Source organism: Plutella xylostella, chromosome 21 (assembly GCF_932276165.1).
Source record: "Plutella xylostella chromosome 21, ilPluXylo3.1, whole genome shotgun sequence".
NCBI lineage: Eukaryota > Metazoa > Arthropoda > Insecta > Lepidoptera > Plutellidae > Plutella > Plutella xylostella.
In genome coordinates this window covers 6,209,039-6,228,112 of record NC_064001.1, presented here as the reverse complement: position 1 = coordinate 6,228,112, position 19,074 = coordinate 6,209,039, and the positions used below count along the sequence as shown (strand labels likewise).

The following is a 19,074-nucleotide window of genomic DNA, read 5'->3' as shown; positions in this document are numbered from 1 at the left end:
GGAGTGTTGGTGCATCAGGATAAGGTAGTGTAAAATAGCGATGAGGAAGCTGCTTTTTCTGTGAAGGTTACATTCAGTTCCGTTTCCGTTTCCCAAATTTTCCGGAAGCGGAAGTGGAAGAAGATGGGAAGAAGTCAACAAAAACAACACAAACACAACACAACCTCATTTGCGTTTGCGTGATAATCGTTTTTTCATTTTCATACAAATTATAAAAAAATAAAAGTGTTTGCAATATTGATTAAATAGTGAAAAAAATTAGGAAATTATAATTTAGAGTTTCTACTGTACTTTCGTGTTTAAATTCAAACTTGTAATTATGTAGAGAAGACATTATTTTGATGTTACTCAATGCCGCAGTTTTGATATGTTTTTTACATTATTCAAAGTCAAGTATTGTTTTACCGAGTTTTACATGGAGGTAAGTCTTCTATCACATCATATCACATTGGATATAATGTAAAATGTAACCGATACAACAATAGCTCGGTGTTTGGATTCCTTTTGCTTAAAATCTCTCCTACATCTGTCAAAGATCCTATGTTATTTCTAAGCAATGTTATTCTTACATTTCTTCCAGTCATGTTAGAGTAGTTATAGACTACCGAACCTTTTGATTGGAAATGGATACAAGCAGCGCATGTCTAGGCGAAGATGATGATGTATCAATTACCTATGTTGCAAAAACACTCATGAAGAATGCTGCGACTAAAAAGAAAATTGAAAAGGCATTGGAAGGTAATTTCACATATCTGTAACTATAATCAGGTTGTTGTTGTTTGGCAGCAGTTATTAAACCTAGTCAGCGAGCAACAAGCGTGGTGGACTAGGCTTAAAACCCATCTTTCATTGGGTGACATGATGGGTTGTGATGATGATGATGTCAGCCTTGGAGACAAGTTCCAACTATACCTGTACTCCAATTCAACATGGAAAGAGATACTTACAATTGCATTTTCTACCATTTACAATAACACCAGCCCAGAATCTTAATTCACCTTAAATGTTCGAATTATTTTTTCCTGCTTTACAGTGGTTTTTTATATTTAACTATTTAATTTTGTTTTATCTGTTAAAGTAGAACAGCAAGCCCGAGACGAGCGCACGGCAGCAGAGAATATAGCTCAGATAATGCGCCAATATGAGAACAAATTGTACGGAGAGGATGACACGTCCCAGCCAAACTCACGAGTGGGGCCCGCCATGCCCGTTGAACCTGTTCGGAAGAAGAAGAAGAAAAGACGGTAGGTGCTTCATTCACATCAGATTGCTGATTCGAGACTGTATAACCATGTGGCAATATTGCAAAGCATATTGTTGTTCTATATTTATCTATCATCATCATCAGGTCCTGGGATCCCTAATGAGGGACATAGGGCTCCAAGTGTAGATTTCCACTCTGACTGGTCTTGTGCCAATATTTATCTATGGTTAAAAATAATATAAAATAAGATTGTGATTTATAAAATATCTCTCTATTAACTTCTCTAATACATAGAATTGTAACTGCTGCACGAAAAGGACAACCCACCCTCTCTCCTCCCTCTACCGCATCATTTATTCATCACACCATAACCTGCATACATCTCAGCTCACAGATAACAATCTGCCTCGTGAACTGTCGCTACGAGTCCATCCGGAAGGTGGCGGGCGCGTTCGGCATGCGAGAGGTACCCGAGGATGAGGCGTGGAACTTCTACTGGACCGACATGAGCGTGTCGGTGGAGCGAGCGAAAGAGATGAAGCGCTTCCAGAGGATCAACCACTTTCCCGGCATGCTCGAGATCTGTAGGTGAGGTTGTTGTGATGTTTGTTGTGGTCACTAGATGGCGCCACTAGCTATTCGTTTCGTAATACGAGATAAATTCGGCGTCAAAGCGTTTAGATTACCATCATCAGTCAACATGCGAAGAATAGGTAGGTAGTCATTTAAATGAAACGCTGTACAGTTTCAGATAAGTACCTAGTTACAATAATTATTGTATTTTTGTCTTTCAGGAAAGACCTGTTAGCGCGTAACTTGAACAGAATGCAGAAAATTTATCCCAAAGAGTACAACTTCTTTCCCAAGACCTGGTGTTTGCCGGCTGAGTAAGTAAAGTACCCTTTAGAAATGTAATTAGTTAATAATACATAAGAGTAAAACATAAATAAGCTATTATCCAGCAGTAGGTGAGCTGGCTGATGATATTGAATTCTGTAAGATACCTATAACATATTTTTCAGTTTTGGCGAGGCTCTAAACTACAGCAAGATACGTAAGAACAAGACTTTCATAATTAAACCTGAATGTGGGAGTCAGGGTCGAGGCATTTACTTGACGAAATCTCTGAAAGACGTCAAGCCTACTGAGAAATTAATATGCCAGGTAATTTACTAAGTATTTGTAATTATCCCCATGACGGTAATAACATTTCCTTTTTTCATTGTACTTTGAATAAATTTTGAATGCTTATGTAAGTAAAATATATTTTTTTTATTTCAGGTTTATGTCGCGAAGCCGTACTTAGTGGATGGCTATAAATTCGATATGCGAGTGTACACGCTTATTACGTCCTGCGACCCACTCCGGATATTTGTCTACAATGAAGGCTTAGTAAGGTACCTATCTAATTTATGTAAATTACCCAATATACCATAGCCTGTATCATATCAAATTTGGCGCAGTCCGTTGGATACGTCTTGACATGCCGTTTTTATTCAGGAACACTTACACCTGCACTACTTATGTTTAGTGAACCTTATCCGGCTCGAAGGACCAATTTATGTTGAAGCGAATGATAATCCATAGGTTTATGCTGATATTACGTTTATTTACAAAGAAAATTTAATATAATACAAATTACACAAATGCGTATCGTGACGAGTTCAGATCAAGAATGCGAAAATTCTACAGGCTTCTTCCACAATATTATTTCCATAGTTTCCGCTGATCGCCACCAGGCGGCGCTGCAGTCGCGAACATATTACTATTACTATACTTACTACAATTTTAGATTCGCAACGAGCCGCTACGCCGACCCCAGCGCGAACAATACGACGAATGTGTTCATGCACCTCACCAACTACGCAGTGAACAAGCACAGTCGCACCTACGTGCACGACTCCGAGGCCGGCAGCAAACGGTAATATAGGCTTTATTACGTAGGTTATGTTATTGTCGTTGTTATGGTTTACTGCTCATCCCGTACCTTTAAGGGCTAGATCTCGCACACTATGCTGGCGGGCCGTTAGGTATAATATGAGTGCGATATAAAATCCGTATCATAATATAATAGAGCATACGGACCAGTTTTGTGCTGCGGCCCCTTATAATGTACCTACGAGATCCTGTAGTGTAAAACAAGGCATGTTAATGTTTAGATTATTTATGTGTATCAATTTACGTCGTCGTAGGTACCTCACCTTACTTACTTACATCATAAATGAGGTAGAAATAAGCTGCATGTTCAATATGTTCATCACATTTTTTAGTTAACAGTTGGTCATAAAACACTCTGGAAGATGAACTAAAATAATATATTGACACTCTTTGCCATGATCTGGGGAGTCACTCTGGTTAACGAAAAACTACGTTTTGGGCCTTTTAAACCGCAACTCTGTCTCGTTACAATAAACGTGCCGGTTGCATATGACCGTTTTTTGTCAAGCTAGAATATGCCTAACCCTACAGTAGCTATAACTTAGTTTTCAGCCCGCACTTCATACATAAACCACTCAACCTATTACTTTAGCATGAATCATGGCACTGTCATTGGACTAGACGCGATTATTTCCGTTCATCTATCATACGAAGCGGGCTGGTAACTACCAACTTGAACTAACTTTCCAAAAAATTACCTCATTGTACCGTATAACATTTGGTGGGCGCCAGCAAGATATCTACACTGAACAAGATACTGCAGTCTCAAGGCGTCAACGTGGAGGCTCTCTGGCAGTCCGTGGACCAAGTGATCGTGAAGACGATCATATCGGCCTGGCCCATACTGAAGCACAGCTACCATGCGTGTTTCCCCACGCATGATATGGTTGTTGTCTTGTCTTGTCTTGTTGTAGTTTTAGTTGGGCTTGTAAATAAGCGTTGGTTGGAAGTTGTTATTCAGTCGTATACATATTATGTATTCGTTTGTTATTTTAAATCAGTGCAATAAAAGGATAATGTTATTACTCGTAATTAATAAGTAGATCGCGTATCAGAATAGGTAGAGTAGGCTGTTATACTGCCTTCAGCTATGTTTGGTTTACCGTTGGTAAGTACCTACTTAACTGTAAGTATAAAATCTTGTGTTGTGCCATGCTAGGCCATCTAATGCTGGTAAGAAGTAGGGAAATAAGTACTTAGTCGGTATAACTACATTTTTAATGCCGTAAGTATATTCGTTTGTTCATACTTGTATGTAAAAGTATAAATATTTGTTACATTGCTAAATATTCAAGACCGCAACATAAAGTTTTCAATGCGTAAAAGGAGTGTAGGTACTTATAATATTTAATCTGAAAGTTACAGGCCGTCCCACGTGTACATAAATTTGCCTTTTTAATTGTCTAGCTTTATTCTTATGCAAATGAATACGACTACTGCATTGTGTTTCAGTGTCTGAAACTATGCAACGAACTTATTGTCTAATGGTGGATATGGAATGTATATTTTCAGGTCCATGCGTGCTTTGAAATACTTGGATTCGACATTCTGCTGGATCATAAGTTACATCCTTTTATCTTGGAGGTGAGTTGGCTGTACTTAATAATTTTACATAAATTATATTTTTTCCTTTCATTTAAGTTTAGCGAGCCTGGTTGACAGAAGAAGGAAACGCGATCCGTTTACGTTACTTTTATATTTGCTGTGACCTTAGGATAGCTCCTAGAAGCTACCAATAGATGTCGCTACAGCTACAATAAACTCGTTTGTTACGCACTCCACTACATGACGCATTGTATGATTTTTGGAAAGATACAATACTCAAATCGCCCTAGAAGACGAAGCAACACTAATGGGCGAGTAGACATTAGGCGCTTAGCGTTACGTTCAACGTCCGTAGTACCATGTACAATTGTACATCGTCGTTGTTCAAAAGCGTTCGCTTGTATGTGTACCTACGCCTTCGATAAACTCTCTTTACTCCAAATTCCGCGCTTCAAAACGCCTAATGTACACCCGCTCTAAACTTCCATTGCCCCATCAGGTGAACCACTCGCCCAGTTTCCACACGGACACGCAGCTAGACCGCGAGGTGAAGGAGGCGCTGCTGTCGGACACGCTGTCCATGCTCAACATCTGGCAGTGCGACCGACGCCGCGCGCTGCTCGAGGACCGGCGCCGCATCCGCGACCGACTCACCGGGTGAGTCACACAGAGAAAACATCGTGAGCAAACCATAATATCTAGGTTCTAAATGTACTTTCAACAAAACATTCAAAAACTTCTAGCGACCAACCAAGTCAGTACAAATGTAGGTACAGCGGAAAAGCCTGAGACTACCCACCACCGTGACCGACCCACCGGGTGAGTCCCGAGACCCGAGATCCCGCTTCTCACGCCGGAGATGCGAGTTCGAATCCCGGCACTGACAGTTACAAATGCTCTGACGGTGAAGAAAACATCGCGAGGAAACCTGCATGTCTAGATTCTAGATATGTACCCTAAGTGCATTGTACTCATTCAAAAACGACGATACCGCTCGCGACCTACTGTCACGTGAGTAGGTACAAATGTACAGCGAAAAGCGGGTGACTCGGCTGACTAGCCCTTCGGGGATTACAGTCGTGGTGAGCAAAATATGTACGTAACTATTTATAATGTAGCTATTTACTTGCTCGTGTCTTAAACGCACTTTATACCAAATACAATAACCATCAGTAGGTATATGACGGTCGAATTGCGTAGTGGTTAGTGGCCCTGACTGCTATGCCGAAGGTCCCGGGTTCGATTCCCGGCTGGGGCAGATATTTGTTTAAAGACAGATATTTGTTCTCGGGTCTTGGGTGTTGATATTTATATTTAATATGTATATATCTATGTATTTGTGTAGATATATCAGCTGTCCGATACCCATAACACAGGCTCTGCCTAGCTTGGGGTCAAATGGCCGTGTGTGAGATGTCCCCACATATTATATTATTATTATTATTATATTATACATTTACATGTACTTAATAATGTGTTCCTCTCGCCAGGCACTCGGAGGCGGCTGAAGACAGGGAGGTGGAGACGAGCCCGTGGCAGACACAGATCACGTGGGAGGAGACGCATCTCGGGAACTACCGGTACGTGGGTGCTGACATCTTTCCCTTTAAGGGGTTATTAATAGGGCTTGTACACAAAACTTCATTGTGACGTCGCGTCGCAAAAATCTGCGACAGAAATAAATTTAATCATAACTGTCAAATTAGCAGTCGCAGATTTTTGCGATGCGACGTCGCGCAACGCAGCATAGTTTTGTGTACAGACAGGCTCATAGTTCTGTACACAACAAATAGTTATTGGCAAATGAAACGAAGTTTTTAACTACATTGACTGAAATGGGTATGATTTTTTGAAAAAACAACATATTAACTAGTGAAGTTCATCCTGGTTCCTACCATTAAAAACGTAAAAGTTTGTTTGGACATATTTTTGTTATACTCTTTCGCGTACAAAAACTACTGATCGGATTTTCTGGAAATTTGGGACCATCTGGGATTAACACATACTCAGAATGGAAGTAGAAAAAAATTACGGAAGGAATTTCGATAACTAAAAAGTGAGGCACCCAAAGTAAATCAGTTTCACACACAAATTCACACTCTAAGTCAGTCCGCCGCCGCGCGCCAATCACGTCGCACCTACGCACCCACACACTCTCATGTCGCCGCCATTGCTGTGCCTCATTTTTTAGTTAGCTAGATTCTATCCTTCTTTTTTTTTACTTTCATGATACTCAGGCTACTTTTAGGAAATAAATTACTATGTACCATATCTTACAGGCGTGTGTACCCGGCCGGCGATCAATATGCAGCTCTATTCCAACAGCCTGCCGGTTCATTGTACACTGCCACCGCGTCTTCTAGGGCTAGAGGCGACTGCACTAGAATACAGAAGGAAGAGTTTCTGGTATGTTGCATTAATAATGCCAGTACTAAACATGTGGAATTTTGTAGAAACAAGAGGAGAGAAGTGTGCTTAATGCAGTTTTACACCCTGTTAAAATAAAGAGTTTATTCTGCTACTAAGATCTCCCTTGTGAATAAGTAGTTTTATTTTCACAGCAAACAAAAGAAAAAGCGGAAGCTTTGAAAAAGCCGTCACAGCCACAACCTAAAGTGGAACGCAAAAAGCTATCAGTAGAAGAGAGTGTGGCAAATACCACCGTGACCTCTGTCACTGGTGTAACGAGTGTGACGGAGAAGAGTTGCCGGTCCAAGGCGAGAGAGAGACGGAGGGAGAGGGAAGAGAGAGAGAAGCGACTGGCTGAAATACCCTCCAAGATCACTGTCACTCCTGTGAGTTATTTATTTATGTTATTATGCAAACACTGACGATGGTGCCTAGAATAATTTTCGTAAAAAAAGAAAAGTTGGAAATTATAGCAAGACAGCTTGAGACCGTCCGCCATGCATTTTCCTTTATTCGCGGACGCTATATGTACAATAATCACTTACACCGTTACGGTAGATTAAAAAAGTCAACAGTTAATTTTTCATTGCTCGCGAGGGTACCCATATTATATTTATTTAAAACAGATTTATTCACACACATATATACAACTAAAGTATGTGTGGTAAACAACTTAATGAATGTTTATTTCAAATTCTCTACCTACTTTCAGCCGGAACCCGCCACGGCCCGCAAGCCCGCCCCCGTGTTCCGGTCCTTCGAGCCGGACCCGATCCTGCGCGTCGAGGAGTCGGAGCGCCGCAACCAGCTCGCGCAGAGGGACTTCCTAATACGCAGCTACGGCGTACTGGAACAGGTACAGGCATGATACACTCATGAGCAATGAAAACACTGTTACGTAACAAAATGACATTATTTTTAAACATCTGAACAACTGGAAAACCTGAAGGAGACTTTCTAATACACTCCACCGCCAAAATGTTTTTACTTGGTAGTACTCGTATTCTGGTGCGTTAATGTAGGTACTTCAATTTGGGAATAATTTGGTGCTTTTGTCACTGGAACTTTTTCAATGCTCGCGAGTGTAATCAGGCTGTGTTCCGTTAGTCAATCTCATGCCGGTAGGAAACTGTTTAAATATTTTTTAAATATGTTTTTCGTGAATTTCCCAGGAATTAAATGCTGCGGAGAATAGGTAGGTACACATCCGTACGATACTAAAACACCCTAATGTGTTCCAGATCTACCTGGTGATGAAGAAGACGGGCACGCTGCGGCCCGAGGACGAGCGCAAGTACGGCGTGTACGGACGCCTCTCCGCCGCCGAGCCAAGACCAGTAAATATTATTACTACCCCAATAATGCCCCAATATTCATAAAAAAGTTAATGGCTATTTAGTAACTCACTGCTGCGTCCCGTGTTCGATACCCGGCCGGAGCAGATTTTTTATTTATTTTATTTGGCTTTTGTTAAAGTAGCCTTTTGATCTTGGGAGTTTGAACGCTCTACTCTTGAAGACCATGTCCTATAGTGGGCTTACTATATATCCCATTCCACGGGGAAAAACATCTGACAGAACCCTTATTACATTCGAATAAAGGTAAGTAATTTTCGTTTGTATCAGATGTCTTTCCCCGTAGAATGGGACATAGGCCAGCAGTGATTTATCAAACTACTTATTCACTATTTCAGTTTTGTTGTTATTAACTTTTTTTCATTGACACCGCAACTTACAAGACATGTTGTGTTTGCCAGCAGAGAGTGTAAGCTGCGGAAAATGTGTTTGTATAAAAAGCGACAAAAATATAATTGCAGAAGAAACAGATAAAATTTAATGTGCGGTCCGACGCGAAGATTCACCCGGTGCGGGGCCGCCCCGCCTGTCGAGGCGTTCCGGAGGAGTATGGTGAGAGATTAATTATATATATTTATGATCCTATAGTCGGCTATTATGAGATCTGTATCATCAACTTCATCATCATTATTTATTATCAAACTTTAATCAGCCAACAACATCCACCGATTATCGTATGGCTCACTGAAAGAGCGACACACTCTTTGTTCTTGGTTTTCCTCGACCAACTACTAGCTGAGGTTCAGCTGGCTGGAAACTTCCCACTCTGAGTTTGCATATTTGTAGAGTTACCAAAAAGTCATCTACCCCAATAATTATTAGTAGACTCGATACGCCCTTATGCACCTACTTAAATGATCCAGTTTATAATATAAGTATATTTACTTACTCTATGATCCAGGTCTCCGCGTGCTAAGCAGTGATCTCCTGCCGCTGCCCCCCGCCCCCGCCGCCGCCCCCCCGCGCTCCACGCGCGCCCAGGTCGTGCGTCGAGCATACACCAACTGGAAGATGCATACGTAAGTGCATTGTAATTATAATAGAATAGAATGCCCTTCATTGAGATCATCCATCTGCTTAGGCGTAATGTAGCATGAGCACTTTTGTTCCAATCGCTCTCAGTAATGGGACGGGTGACAGTGTAGTGTATGTGTACTAGATGGCGCTAGTGTTTGCTGTAACTAGCGGAATGAAAGATGTAAAGAAGACTGCTTCAGCGGTGCCTAGATGGCGCTATATACGGTGGTGATGCTACTGAACCTACATATTTAGCAATGCTAATAGTATTCATGTTTTTATACTTGGAAATATTCGAATTATTGCCATTGGACTAATTTAACTTTTTATTTTTCAGATTCCTACCAGAAATAAAACTCAAGTGACGACGATATCCATTCTGCAATTGGGATAACTTAGCAATAACTAGTTACTCCTGTGTAATTATTGATTCCATTGCAATCAGGGACATATCACTAGCTTTATTCTCAATGCCTATTTAAATTTCTTTACTTTTTGCTCTGAGACTCACTTTATACTTACTTCTTGGCCTGTCTTTTTATTGTTATTTTCACGTTTGTAAATTTTCGTACTTATAAATCATGTAAGTTAAATCTAAAATAAAATTCTTACAATTTTCTTTTATCTTTTTACTGTACGTTACCTGTATTGGATCATCATGCCAGACTTTTCTTTTCTTTTTTGTAACTAAGATCCCGATAATTTTGCTATAAGTAGTTAAGTACCTCACTATAACCATAGATTTATACACTACTAGCTGTTCCCGCGCGCTTCGCTTCGCCTTAAAAAGTTTTCCCGTGGGAATTCCGGGATAAAAAGTAGCCTATGTTCTTTCCCAGGGTCTAGACCGTATGCATACCAAATTTCATTCAAATCCGTTCAGTAGTTTTGGCGTGAAAGAGTAACAGACAGACAGACAGACAGACACAGTTACTTTCGCATTTATAATATTAGTTAGGATATACACTATAGTGTATTAGTCTATGCTATTACCATGGAAGTAATAAGTACTTATGGCTATTACTAACTCATAAACGATATGATTAGGGTGAAAATTAAATTTACATTTGTACGCCGCCGCCATCTTCAGTTAGGTAGTTGCCGTTAGAATCGAAATAGTTGCTTTTCTGTTCAAAGCAAACATGATTGATTGACAAATATGAAATAGGTACTTTATCTATTATACCTACATATTATTATGTTGTGTCTTTACCATCTCGGGACCATGGGGTCCCGGCCATTTTAAAAGCGTGAATGGGGCCGAAAACAACATGTAGAGGCCCGTTATGTGACACCAACCAATGACTTTCCTGTGTAAACTATAGAAGCTCTGAGGAAAAAAAACACTATAGAAGTAAACCTAAGGAAAACGCTTATTCTAAGGTCTTACGTAGCTCCACAGAGCATCAAAATATCGATCATTTGACATTGACATTTTTGGAGTTTCTCAAAGTCAAAAGCCAAAGTTTGTGCATCTATCGAGTGTCGAGTAAACAATTTTTAATTTATTTTCTTTTAGTTACTGAAACCCATTTAGCATGTACAAATAATTCCAAGAGATTATCTGAACTATCAATTAGAACATGGCTTCTACAAGTGGCAGCAGTAATGTGTATTACGAGGACATACCCCCAGGGACACTCAACGATGAGGAGTTCATTTGTACTGAAAGAATTATACCAAGAAAAATCAAACCACAAAATTTGGTCGTACGCCTGATGGACCGAGAGATATACGGCTCCAGGAAACCGGGGTCCCACTTCCATGTAGTGAGGGAGTTCTACCAGAATGTGTTCCCAAACTTGACTATTGTCAATGTGGAGAAACCTCCCTGCTTTTTGAGAAAGTTTAGCCCTGATGGTAAACATTTTATCGCGTTTTCGGCTGATCAGACTTCTTTGGAAGTGAGTACTATACATATGATTTATTGAGTACTTATACATCTTAGTAATGAGTCTTCATTTGTAAACAAATATATAGCATTTTGTAAGTAAACATTACTTCAGAGTGCTGTTTGATTAGAATTACTATAGCAGCATTCTGAAATGATTGAATGAAGACTGAGGCTTCAATAATATCTTAAACCTACATAGCAGGTCAGCACAACATAACAAAAAATATTAAAGTTTAATTAAAGACCATCAAGAAGCCAACAGTAAAGTACCTTATATTGTCTTTCAGGTGTATGAGTATCGTGGGGCATCGGCTGCCGGGGACCTGGTGGCCGGCTACCCCTCAGACTTGCTCAATGCTGATGCTGATGAGGCCCACCACAGAATACGGACTCATTTGTTCTATAGATTCTTTAAGGTAGTTTTATCAAACATTGTGATTTAAATGTTATAAAAAAACTATTCTTGTATTCATGCACATACTTTTTTTGACTCTTTAATAAAAAGTATTCTGGTTTCATACAATATTTCAAACAATATTGAAAAAATATATGCAAGATCTCAATATTTAGTAACCAAATTGCTCTGAATAACACCAAAAAAGTGGAATACCTCAATTTTAATCAGTATTTTTCTCTTTCTAGCCTAAATTCACAGTAAATGTATGCCAACAAGTGCAAAGGCCAGAGAGACGTGGGCAGATTCCAGCCATGGAGCAACAGTTGAACCGTGAGTGCAGTCTGTTCACTGAGGATGGCCGATATGTGATTGTGGGCTCCGCGGCACACATACCCGATGACATGAGGCCGCACTTCTATCACATTCACAGCAATAATGAGGCTGTCACTCCTACTATAAGGTATGTCATGACTTTCTGTAAAGTTAACAATGTTTACTGACCCCATAGCTCTGAAATAATTTCATTCAAAATTTGTGTATGTGCCCCAGAATCCATTCTAGAGCTATTTCATCAATGTAAAAACTAGGAAAACTACTATTTGTGTTTGGTTTCCAGGTCTGCACTAGAAGACTACTCCCTGCACTTGGTAGACTTGCACCACGGCAAGTTGTGTGACACAAAGAACTTCAGAATAGACAAGATTTACCTCTCGCACAATCAAGGCATCTACTTATACAAAGATGTCTTAGCTGTTCTCTCTGTGCAGCACCAAACTATACACCTGTTCCAAATTGTAGATGGAATGCTAATAGATATAAGGAAAATAGGCAGGTTTTGTTACGATGATGACCCTTTTATTGTGAGCACAGTATTTGCTCCACCTGTCAATGAAAGGCCATTCCATGAGGAGACAATAAATAGCTTGAAGCATAGACTACTGGTGTTCCTGTTCAACAGAGCCAAGTCAATAAGTGATGAGACAAAAGACCCGTTGGAGCTGAGAAAGTTTTACAAGTACTTTGACATGTTCAAAAGTTTACGCATGTGGAAGATGCAGCTGTTGGATGAAGATCACTTGCTCATCAAGTATGCAAGTGAAGAGGTGGTGACTCTGAGAGTGGCTGAGCCCAACAGCCAGTCATCCTTCTTTGTGATCTACAACATCAGTGACAGTAAAATACTGGAGGTCTATGAGAACACTTCCGAGGGTTTACTGCAGTTGTTTGAGAATTATTGTGACTGGTTCAGAAATGCAAGACTGTGTTCAGATTCGCAATTCACGTGTTCACCGTCCAATAATCTTTATGCTAGACTGGCGCAGCAGAGGTTTAAGCAGACTATAGTGAGAGCGATATACGGCGGCCGCACAGAAGCTACTAAGAGGATTCTGGCCCAGTTGCCTATTAGTGCACAGTCCTACAGCGGATCGCCATATTTGGATTTAGGGTTGTTCAGCTACGATGACAAGTGGGTGTCTGTGATGGAGAGGCCGAAGGCGTATGGAGAGTATCCTATAAGGTGCGTAATTTGTACTTATGACTATATTCTATAATGTTTTAAGTATGCTTATAATAGTAGGTAACTACACCTAGCTTAGTTACTCGATGGAGCCTTTGTGCAATATTCGTATCTCTAAATATTCAAAATTCTAATTAACATCTACCTACATGACAACCCTGCCTCCTTTAAACACATCATGTAAATTTCATCCAAATTACTGAACCCTGCCAGTTCAAAATATAACTGTCGATAACCCTAAACACGTTTGCTAATAAGCACAAACTTCCACCAGATTCTACGCGCGAGACTCAGGGCTGCTCAAGTTCCGTATCTACGCGGGGCTCCTCGGGCAGGCCGCGCCGGCGAGCGCGCGCCGCCTCGTGGCCTTCACCTTCCACCCCACCGACCCCTTCGCCATCAGCGTGCAGAGGACCAACGCCGAGTATATAGTGAACTTTCACATACGCAACACGGTTTATACGTCGCCGCTGTGAGGTTTTATACAGTGTGGATAGTTACAATGTGATTTTCGTGGGATATCAGTGGCGCCCTCTATAAAAATATGTTATTTATGTAGACACTAAGGTGGCGATATGGGAATTACAATACTATCTCACTACAGGAAAAGCGAACATAACAATCCTGCAAAATTATTGCCTGCAAACGTATAAAATGTCGCACTACTATAGTCTGCTGCTTGTATTGTACTACTTTGTTGAGTAACTCATATATTTATAATATTTCATTGTATATAAAGCCGTTTTGTATAGATGCTGTTGCAAGTACTACTGTGTAGTATTTCATAGTTTTGTATTATTAACATGTGTCTAAGTACATATTTTATTAGTTAAGCTTAAGAATAAAACCGCAGTTATTTTTGTATTTATACAATAGTTTCATTTAGCAGTTTACTGCCTCTAATATTTTTGTATGCACAAACATGCAAATGCAAAAATACAGTTTTTCATAGTGAATAGATCTTAGAATAAGTACCTAGTTCCTCTTTTTGGGTCCCTCTGTCCCTCTCCTTATTTTTGTCTGTACCAATATGCCGTTCAGCTTCTTGTCCATTTCTTGTCAATCAAAAATAACCTTCACCGGCTATTAGTATGGGCAAAATAAAATAAATATTTTCACTAATAAAATGACCCCAATATCAGTCTATCTTACCCTGAATCAATAGCCCTGATGCATTTGCAGTAAATTTCTTTCTTACCTAAGGATTCCTCAGTAGCCAATATGCAGTACAACTGTCCATTCATACCCAACCCCTATCTGAATGTAGCTCCACAGCAGTTTGGGCAGCAATACATACAACCATGTATTCCGTGTAAGTAATTATTACATACCTACTATGTCTTTTAGCTTGCCTGAGTAGGTATAATGCTCATGGTATATTAACGGCCCTTCTTAACCCGGATCTTAGACTTAGTTTTCACATCACTGGTCAGAACTCATCAACAGTAACTAAATAAGCAGTTTATCATCCCGGAAATTCCACCAGCCACCATCCTAATCCTAACTAATATTATAAATGCGAAAGTAACTGTGTCTGTCTGTCTGTTACGCTTTCACGACAAAACTACTGAACGGATTAGAATGAAATTTGGTATACAGATGGTCTAGACTCTGGGAAAGAACATAGGCTACTTTTTATCCCGGAATTCCCACGGGAAAACTTTTTAAGGCGAAGCGAAGCTCGTAGGGACAGCTAGTCATCTATAATTGTCAATTCCAGCATACACAATTCCCCCCCAAGACGTACCAGGGCGCGGCGAGGTGCTATCAGTGCAGTACCCTGACGGCAGCACTCAGTTCTACTTCGTGCCTGCGCGGGCGCAGAGCGGGTGCGCTAGCTGCGGCCCGTGGCGACCGCCCGCCGCGTACCGTGTCGACAGAGTCTCTACACCGTGAGTATAATAATTATAAGTAAGTAGTTAATAAATGGGAACATAAATGTGAAGATTTTGAATCAGATAGTTATGACATCTAAGAAAGAAATACTTCTCTACTCCATGTACCATATACCCAAATGACACGTGTAACATGACGTTGTGTATTCCCTGAGTTTGTGTATTTTATACCTACCACTCCACCATAGGACCCGCTCACACCTCACAGTTCTCATACACGTTAGATATATACCTACCAGCAGATGAAAGAACCATCGTACGTCTGCATTATGTTTTTTTTTTGTTTCAGTATACCAGCCACTTTGTTTCATCAACATTACCCTTTCCCTGTGCCTTTTTTTGAAAGAGGAAATAGTATTCCGGAGTTTACTATCCAGCCGCCTGCACCACCACATAAGGTCCAGGTTTGTACTTACAGTCCTTTTGAAAATTATTAATAAAAGTTACTTTGTCCAACAATAGATTCTTTTCATTCGTACTATTTACCTACATTCTCAAAAATATGCATGTGAGTCTAGGTTCCTTTAAAGAATACTGGACCTCCGATATCCTTATTTGCAGATCCACTTGGGTCCAGTGGTCTTTAGGAGGCCTTAACAGCTACTTATGTATGCCACGACGCATTTGTGGACCGAATTCTTTTTCTGCAGTTTCATAACGATGCGTGGACGTCCACTACAGATCTGCATTACTTTTACCCAAACCTGCGAGGAAAGCCGTGGATTCCTAAAGTAGACGCTCAAGTTGAAACCCCCAGGGAACAAAACGATACACCAAAAGTTCCAGAACATAATAGACCACCGTGCTTGTGCAGACCTAAGAAAAGAAGAAGCGAAGCGATCCAAACTAAACTTCACTTAAGAGATGCTTCAGTAGATGGCATAAAAACTAGAAGCAAATCTAAGTCAGTGAACATAACCGCACCAGAACCTATGAGTGAAGATGGGCAGACGAGTAGCGAACCAGACAAGAAACGTAAAAACAATAGAAGGAGAAAGATAATATACCGAAGCCCGACCAGACGGCCATCAAAAGACACTAGAAAACGTAAACGTCGATCTCGCAAGTACTTGAGGAGTGGTAACAGCAGCGACTCAGAAAGCTACGAATGTCCGTGTTCATCTGGCAGCGAGTGCGACCCCGAATGTCAAGGGGTACCTAAGAAACGCAAACAAGACAGTAAAAGCACTAAGAAACCAGAAGTTCCACAGACGGACACAAGCTGCAAACTAGACCCTAATTCTTGCTACGAACAAGGCCAAAAATGGACGTGGCACGATTTAAGACGCGGCGTTCCCGAACAAAATTCTTTGAAGATATTAGATGGTGAAGAAAAGGTAAAAGAACATAATGCTATGGCAATTGATGGTAAAGAAATGGCTGAAATCCAAGAACTAAACCCCAAAGCTGTGATGGTTGATAGTGAAACAACCCCAATAATTGAACAGAAGGCAAAGGAAACAATTGAAAATAAAACAGACTCTGAAAGTAGAAAAATATGCACATGCCCAGGAGCTAAAAGTAAAATGTTAAGTTTTCGGCCAAGAAAATTAAACAATGCTACAATCACGATAGATGTAGAAACGAATTTAAAACCGAAGAATGACAGTGTAAAAGGTCAGAATAACGAAGAAAATAAATGTCCATCGAACCAAAGGTGTCTGGATCAAAACAAAGACAGCAAAAGTAAAAACAGTCACCAAGTAACTGCAGTTTCTAACAGTAAAAAATTACCATTAGGTATTGGGAAGATAAACATTGAAATTGCAAACGGGAGTGGCACTAAAATTGCCACACAGTCAGTTCAACAAACCGATGCTTTATATTCGCATTCCATGCAGGGCGTAGACTTGCCGGTGCCATCATGCCTCTCGAAACCATCCATGGACCAACCGGGACCTAGCAACGTGCAAAAGCCATGCTTCCAACATTACCAAGACACAGAAGCATTACGTGATGATGTAAAAAAGCCAGGTAAAGATGCTTCGAGTGGTGGTTTGTGTGGGGCCTTGCCCTGGGTCCTGCTTGAAAAGCTAGAATCGGTCACATCGTCTGTAGATAAGTTCCTAGACATGATGCAGTGTGCATGCGATAAACAAAATGACGGCCATCCCCTACCTACTAATGGAATATTTTAACAAAAATTAAAGAAATAAGTTATTGAGTGAATTTATATTCTTGTTATTATACATTTTATACCTTAAAATTACTTTATTTACAATGAAAGTCTAAAATAATAGTACAGTTATAAACAAAAACAACTTGAGATTTCTCATTTTAAACATAATTCACACTGCACAACTTGCGTCTTCGGGCACGAACCTTCGACTAGTCAAGTTGTGGGACACATTCACAATACATGATTCAAAAAATACCCAAAAAATAAAGGAAGACCATACTGTAAATTGTGAAACGACACACACAGTTCATACTTTCGAAGTTGCTTTGGTAGATTATAGTCATAGCAAATCTAACAAAAAATCTGTCCACATAAGTAATTGTTTACCTATTTTTTGAATTTTATAAATAAAAAATCGTATAAAACAATGTAACACTTAAACCTAGTATTGCATAAGAATAGTTCAAATGAACGGATAATTTTCATCATAAATTGTGGTTTGCATTTGCGTCACCTAATGTCTAATGAAGCATGTATCTTTCTTATTGCCAAAATTTTGTGCTTTTTACATTGCATTGTCATTTCAAGTTAGTTGTTTACACATTTAATACATTATAGTTGGTTGGTACATTATTTCATTACAAATTGGTGTGCATGATTTTAATAAAATAAGCTTCATGGCGATTTGGAAACCAAATTTAATGCAATAATTAATTTAGCTTGTCAACGATTGAGATTCATAGTAATAAAGTCTCACAGTAGTTTTTCAACATATTTTAAAAACGAACTCTTTATAATACTCTCTTATGCAAATCCACCAATGTCTCTGATTAGATCTACTTACTTTAAGTTAGCACAACCACAAATGGGCCTATGCCTCTCTTTCATGTATTATTACTAAGTACATTTATAATTTATTTCCAAAAAATATAGAATATAGCAAAAGTATCATAAAAGTTTTAAACATACATTAGCTAGAAATGCATTGTGTTTTTAAAGTATCTGGAACATTGAAGATACAGCAATTTGCTCTCAAATATCATGATTTTGAATTTATATCATGTCAAGTATCCCATGAAATAACGCTAAGGTATACAAATTTTGTAATTCTGAATAGACTTTTATAACCACTGGGATTATCATTTGCTAATAACTCTCATAAGCACATTTACATTTCAAAGATAAAATTCCACAATAAAATTGCATTTAATTTTTTAACACAATAGCTTTACTCTACATGGAGTGTATAACAGTTTCATTTCATTGTTTCACATTTAGCAGCCTTAGCATTTAATTAAAATACTTTATTGAAACGTGAAATTAATATACAAAATACTATTACAATTTTACTTTGACTAGACAGTACCGCAGTACCGACGACCGCTGTGGGTGGAATATTTACGAGAAAATATGCATCAATAATTCGTTATACTTAGGCCCTCAAAAATATTTTACTCTATCAAGTTTTACACTCATAATATCAGATAGAATGTCACTCTAACACCGGTTGTACACACACGTCTAATCTACAATAGAGATAATTCTTAAGTGAGGAAGTGTCTTTAAACATATCAAAATAATTTAGTTATACTTACACCATATATTAATATATAAAATACAGTTTGCAACCTTCACAGCACATTAACTATATTAGTGTCCATTCACTTTATGAGTTCATCCTTCCGGTTGACTTTCACTGCAACAAGACAAATTATATTGTAGCTACAAATATTTATTCGAAATAATTAATTAATTCAGATGGCATTCGACTCAAGATCCAAT

General features: G+C 39.4%; 4 protein-coding genes across 12 annotated transcripts in view; 3 read left to right on the top strand and 1 right to left on the bottom strand.

The window, feature by feature from the left end:
• Window positions 1–135: 135 nt before the first annotated feature.
• On the top strand, window positions 136–10,086 carry LOC105381244 (tubulin polyglutamylase TTLL13). Of its 4 annotated transcripts, none has more exons than XM_048628734.1 (19): window positions 136–421; window positions 581–738; window positions 1,082–1,244; window positions 1,592–1,792; window positions 1,999–2,091; window positions 2,227–2,368; window positions 2,486–2,601; window positions 2,997–3,125; window positions 3,875–4,028; window positions 4,655–4,726; window positions 5,187–5,344; window positions 6,178–6,267; window positions 6,967–7,093; window positions 7,249–7,482; window positions 7,809–7,952; window positions 8,338–8,433; window positions 8,913–9,003; window positions 9,353–9,470; window positions 9,806–10,086. In XM_048628734.1, the coding sequence occupies exons 2-19, from the start codon at window positions 624–626 to the stop codon at window positions 9,831–9,833; spliced, it is 2,271 nt and encodes a 756-aa protein (XP_048484691.1). In that variant the 5' UTR covers window positions 136–421; window positions 581–623; the 3' UTR covers window positions 9,834–10,086. The 4 variants fall into 4 exon arrangements, with proteins under 4 accessions (XP_048484691.1, XP_048484690.1, XP_048484693.1 ...); XM_048628733.1 differs by having other exon boundaries at window positions 1,079–1,244; XM_048628736.1 differs by lacking the exons at window positions 8,913–9,003; window positions 9,353–9,470; window positions 9,806–10,086 and adding an exon at window positions 8,856–8,895 and having other exon boundaries at window positions 137–421; window positions 1,079–1,244.
• Window positions 10,087–10,927: 841 nt separating this feature from the next.
• On the top strand, window positions 10,928–14,146 carry LOC119693114 (DET1 homolog). Its single transcript, XM_038115571.2, has 5 exons — window positions 10,928–11,372; window positions 11,650–11,778; window positions 12,005–12,219; window positions 12,376–13,278; window positions 13,553–14,146. The coding sequence occupies exons 1-5, from the start codon at window positions 11,052–11,054 to the stop codon at window positions 13,752–13,754; spliced, it is 1,770 nt and encodes a 589-aa protein (XP_037971499.1). The 5' UTR covers window positions 10,928–11,051; the 3' UTR covers window positions 13,755–14,146.
• Window positions 14,147–14,342: 196 nt separating this feature from the next.
• Window positions 14,343–17,342, top strand: LOC119693112. Of its 2 annotated transcripts, none has more exons than XM_038115565.2 (4): window positions 14,343–14,590; window positions 14,999–15,170; window positions 15,463–15,577; window positions 15,824–17,342. In XM_038115565.2, exons 1-4 carry the CDS (start codon window positions 14,500–14,502, stop codon window positions 17,309–17,311), a joined length of 1,866 nt encoding a protein of 621 aa, XP_037971493.2. In that variant the 5' UTR covers window positions 14,343–14,499; the 3' UTR covers window positions 17,312–17,342. The 2 variants fall into 2 exon arrangements, with proteins under 2 accessions (XP_037971493.2, XP_037971494.2); XM_038115566.2 differs by having other exon boundaries at window positions 15,735–15,964.
• Window positions 17,331–19,074, bottom strand: part of LOC119693113 (tyrosine-protein kinase CSK) — a 37,286-nt gene continuing 35,542 nt past the window's right edge. For all 5 annotated transcript variants that reach the window (XM_038115568.2, XM_048628563.1, XM_048628564.1 and 2 more), the window contains one exon: window positions 17,331–18,988. In XM_038115568.2, coding sequence (XP_037971496.1) covers window positions 18,967–18,988 — 22 coding nt within the window. In that variant the 3' untranslated portion in view covers window positions 17,331–18,966. The remainder of the gene's footprint in view (window positions 18,989–19,074) is intronic.

Bases quoted from the DNA above. Each gene is read 5' to 3' on its own strand.
- LOC119693114 (XM_038115571.2), top strand. From the start codon at position 11,052: ATGGCTTCTACAAGTGGCAGCAGTAATGTGTATTACGAGGACATACCC. The intron at 11,779-12,004 runs GTAGTTTTATCA...TTCTCTTTCTAG, and splicing joins TGTTCTATAGATTCTTTAAG to CCTAAATTCACAGTAAATGT. The intron at 13,279-13,552 runs GTGCGTAATTTG...AACTTCCACCAG, and splicing joins TATGGAGAGTATCCTATAAG to ATTCTACGCGCGAGACTCAG.
- LOC119693112 (XM_038115565.2), top strand. From the start codon at position 14,500: ATGCAGTACAACTGTCCATTCATACCCAACCCCTATCTGAATGTAGCT. The intron at 15,171-15,462 runs GTGAGTATAATA...TTTTTGTTTCAG, and splicing joins GTCGACAGAGTCTCTACACC to TATACCAGCCACTTTGTTTC. The intron at 15,578-15,823 runs GTTTGTACTTAC...CTTTTTCTGCAG, and splicing joins CACCACCACATAAGGTCCAG to TTTCATAACGATGCGTGGAC.
- LOC105381244 (XM_048628733.1), top strand. From the start codon at position 624: ATGGATACAAGCAGCGCATGTCTAGGCGAAGATGATGATGTATCAATT. The intron at 1,245-1,591 runs GTAGGTGCTTCA...CATACATCTCAG, and splicing joins AAGAAGAAGAAGAAAAGACG to CTCACAGATAACAATCTGCC. The intron at 6,268-6,966 runs GTACGTGGGTGC...CATATCTTACAG, and splicing joins ACGCATCTCGGGAACTACCG to GCGTGTGTACCCGGCCGGCG.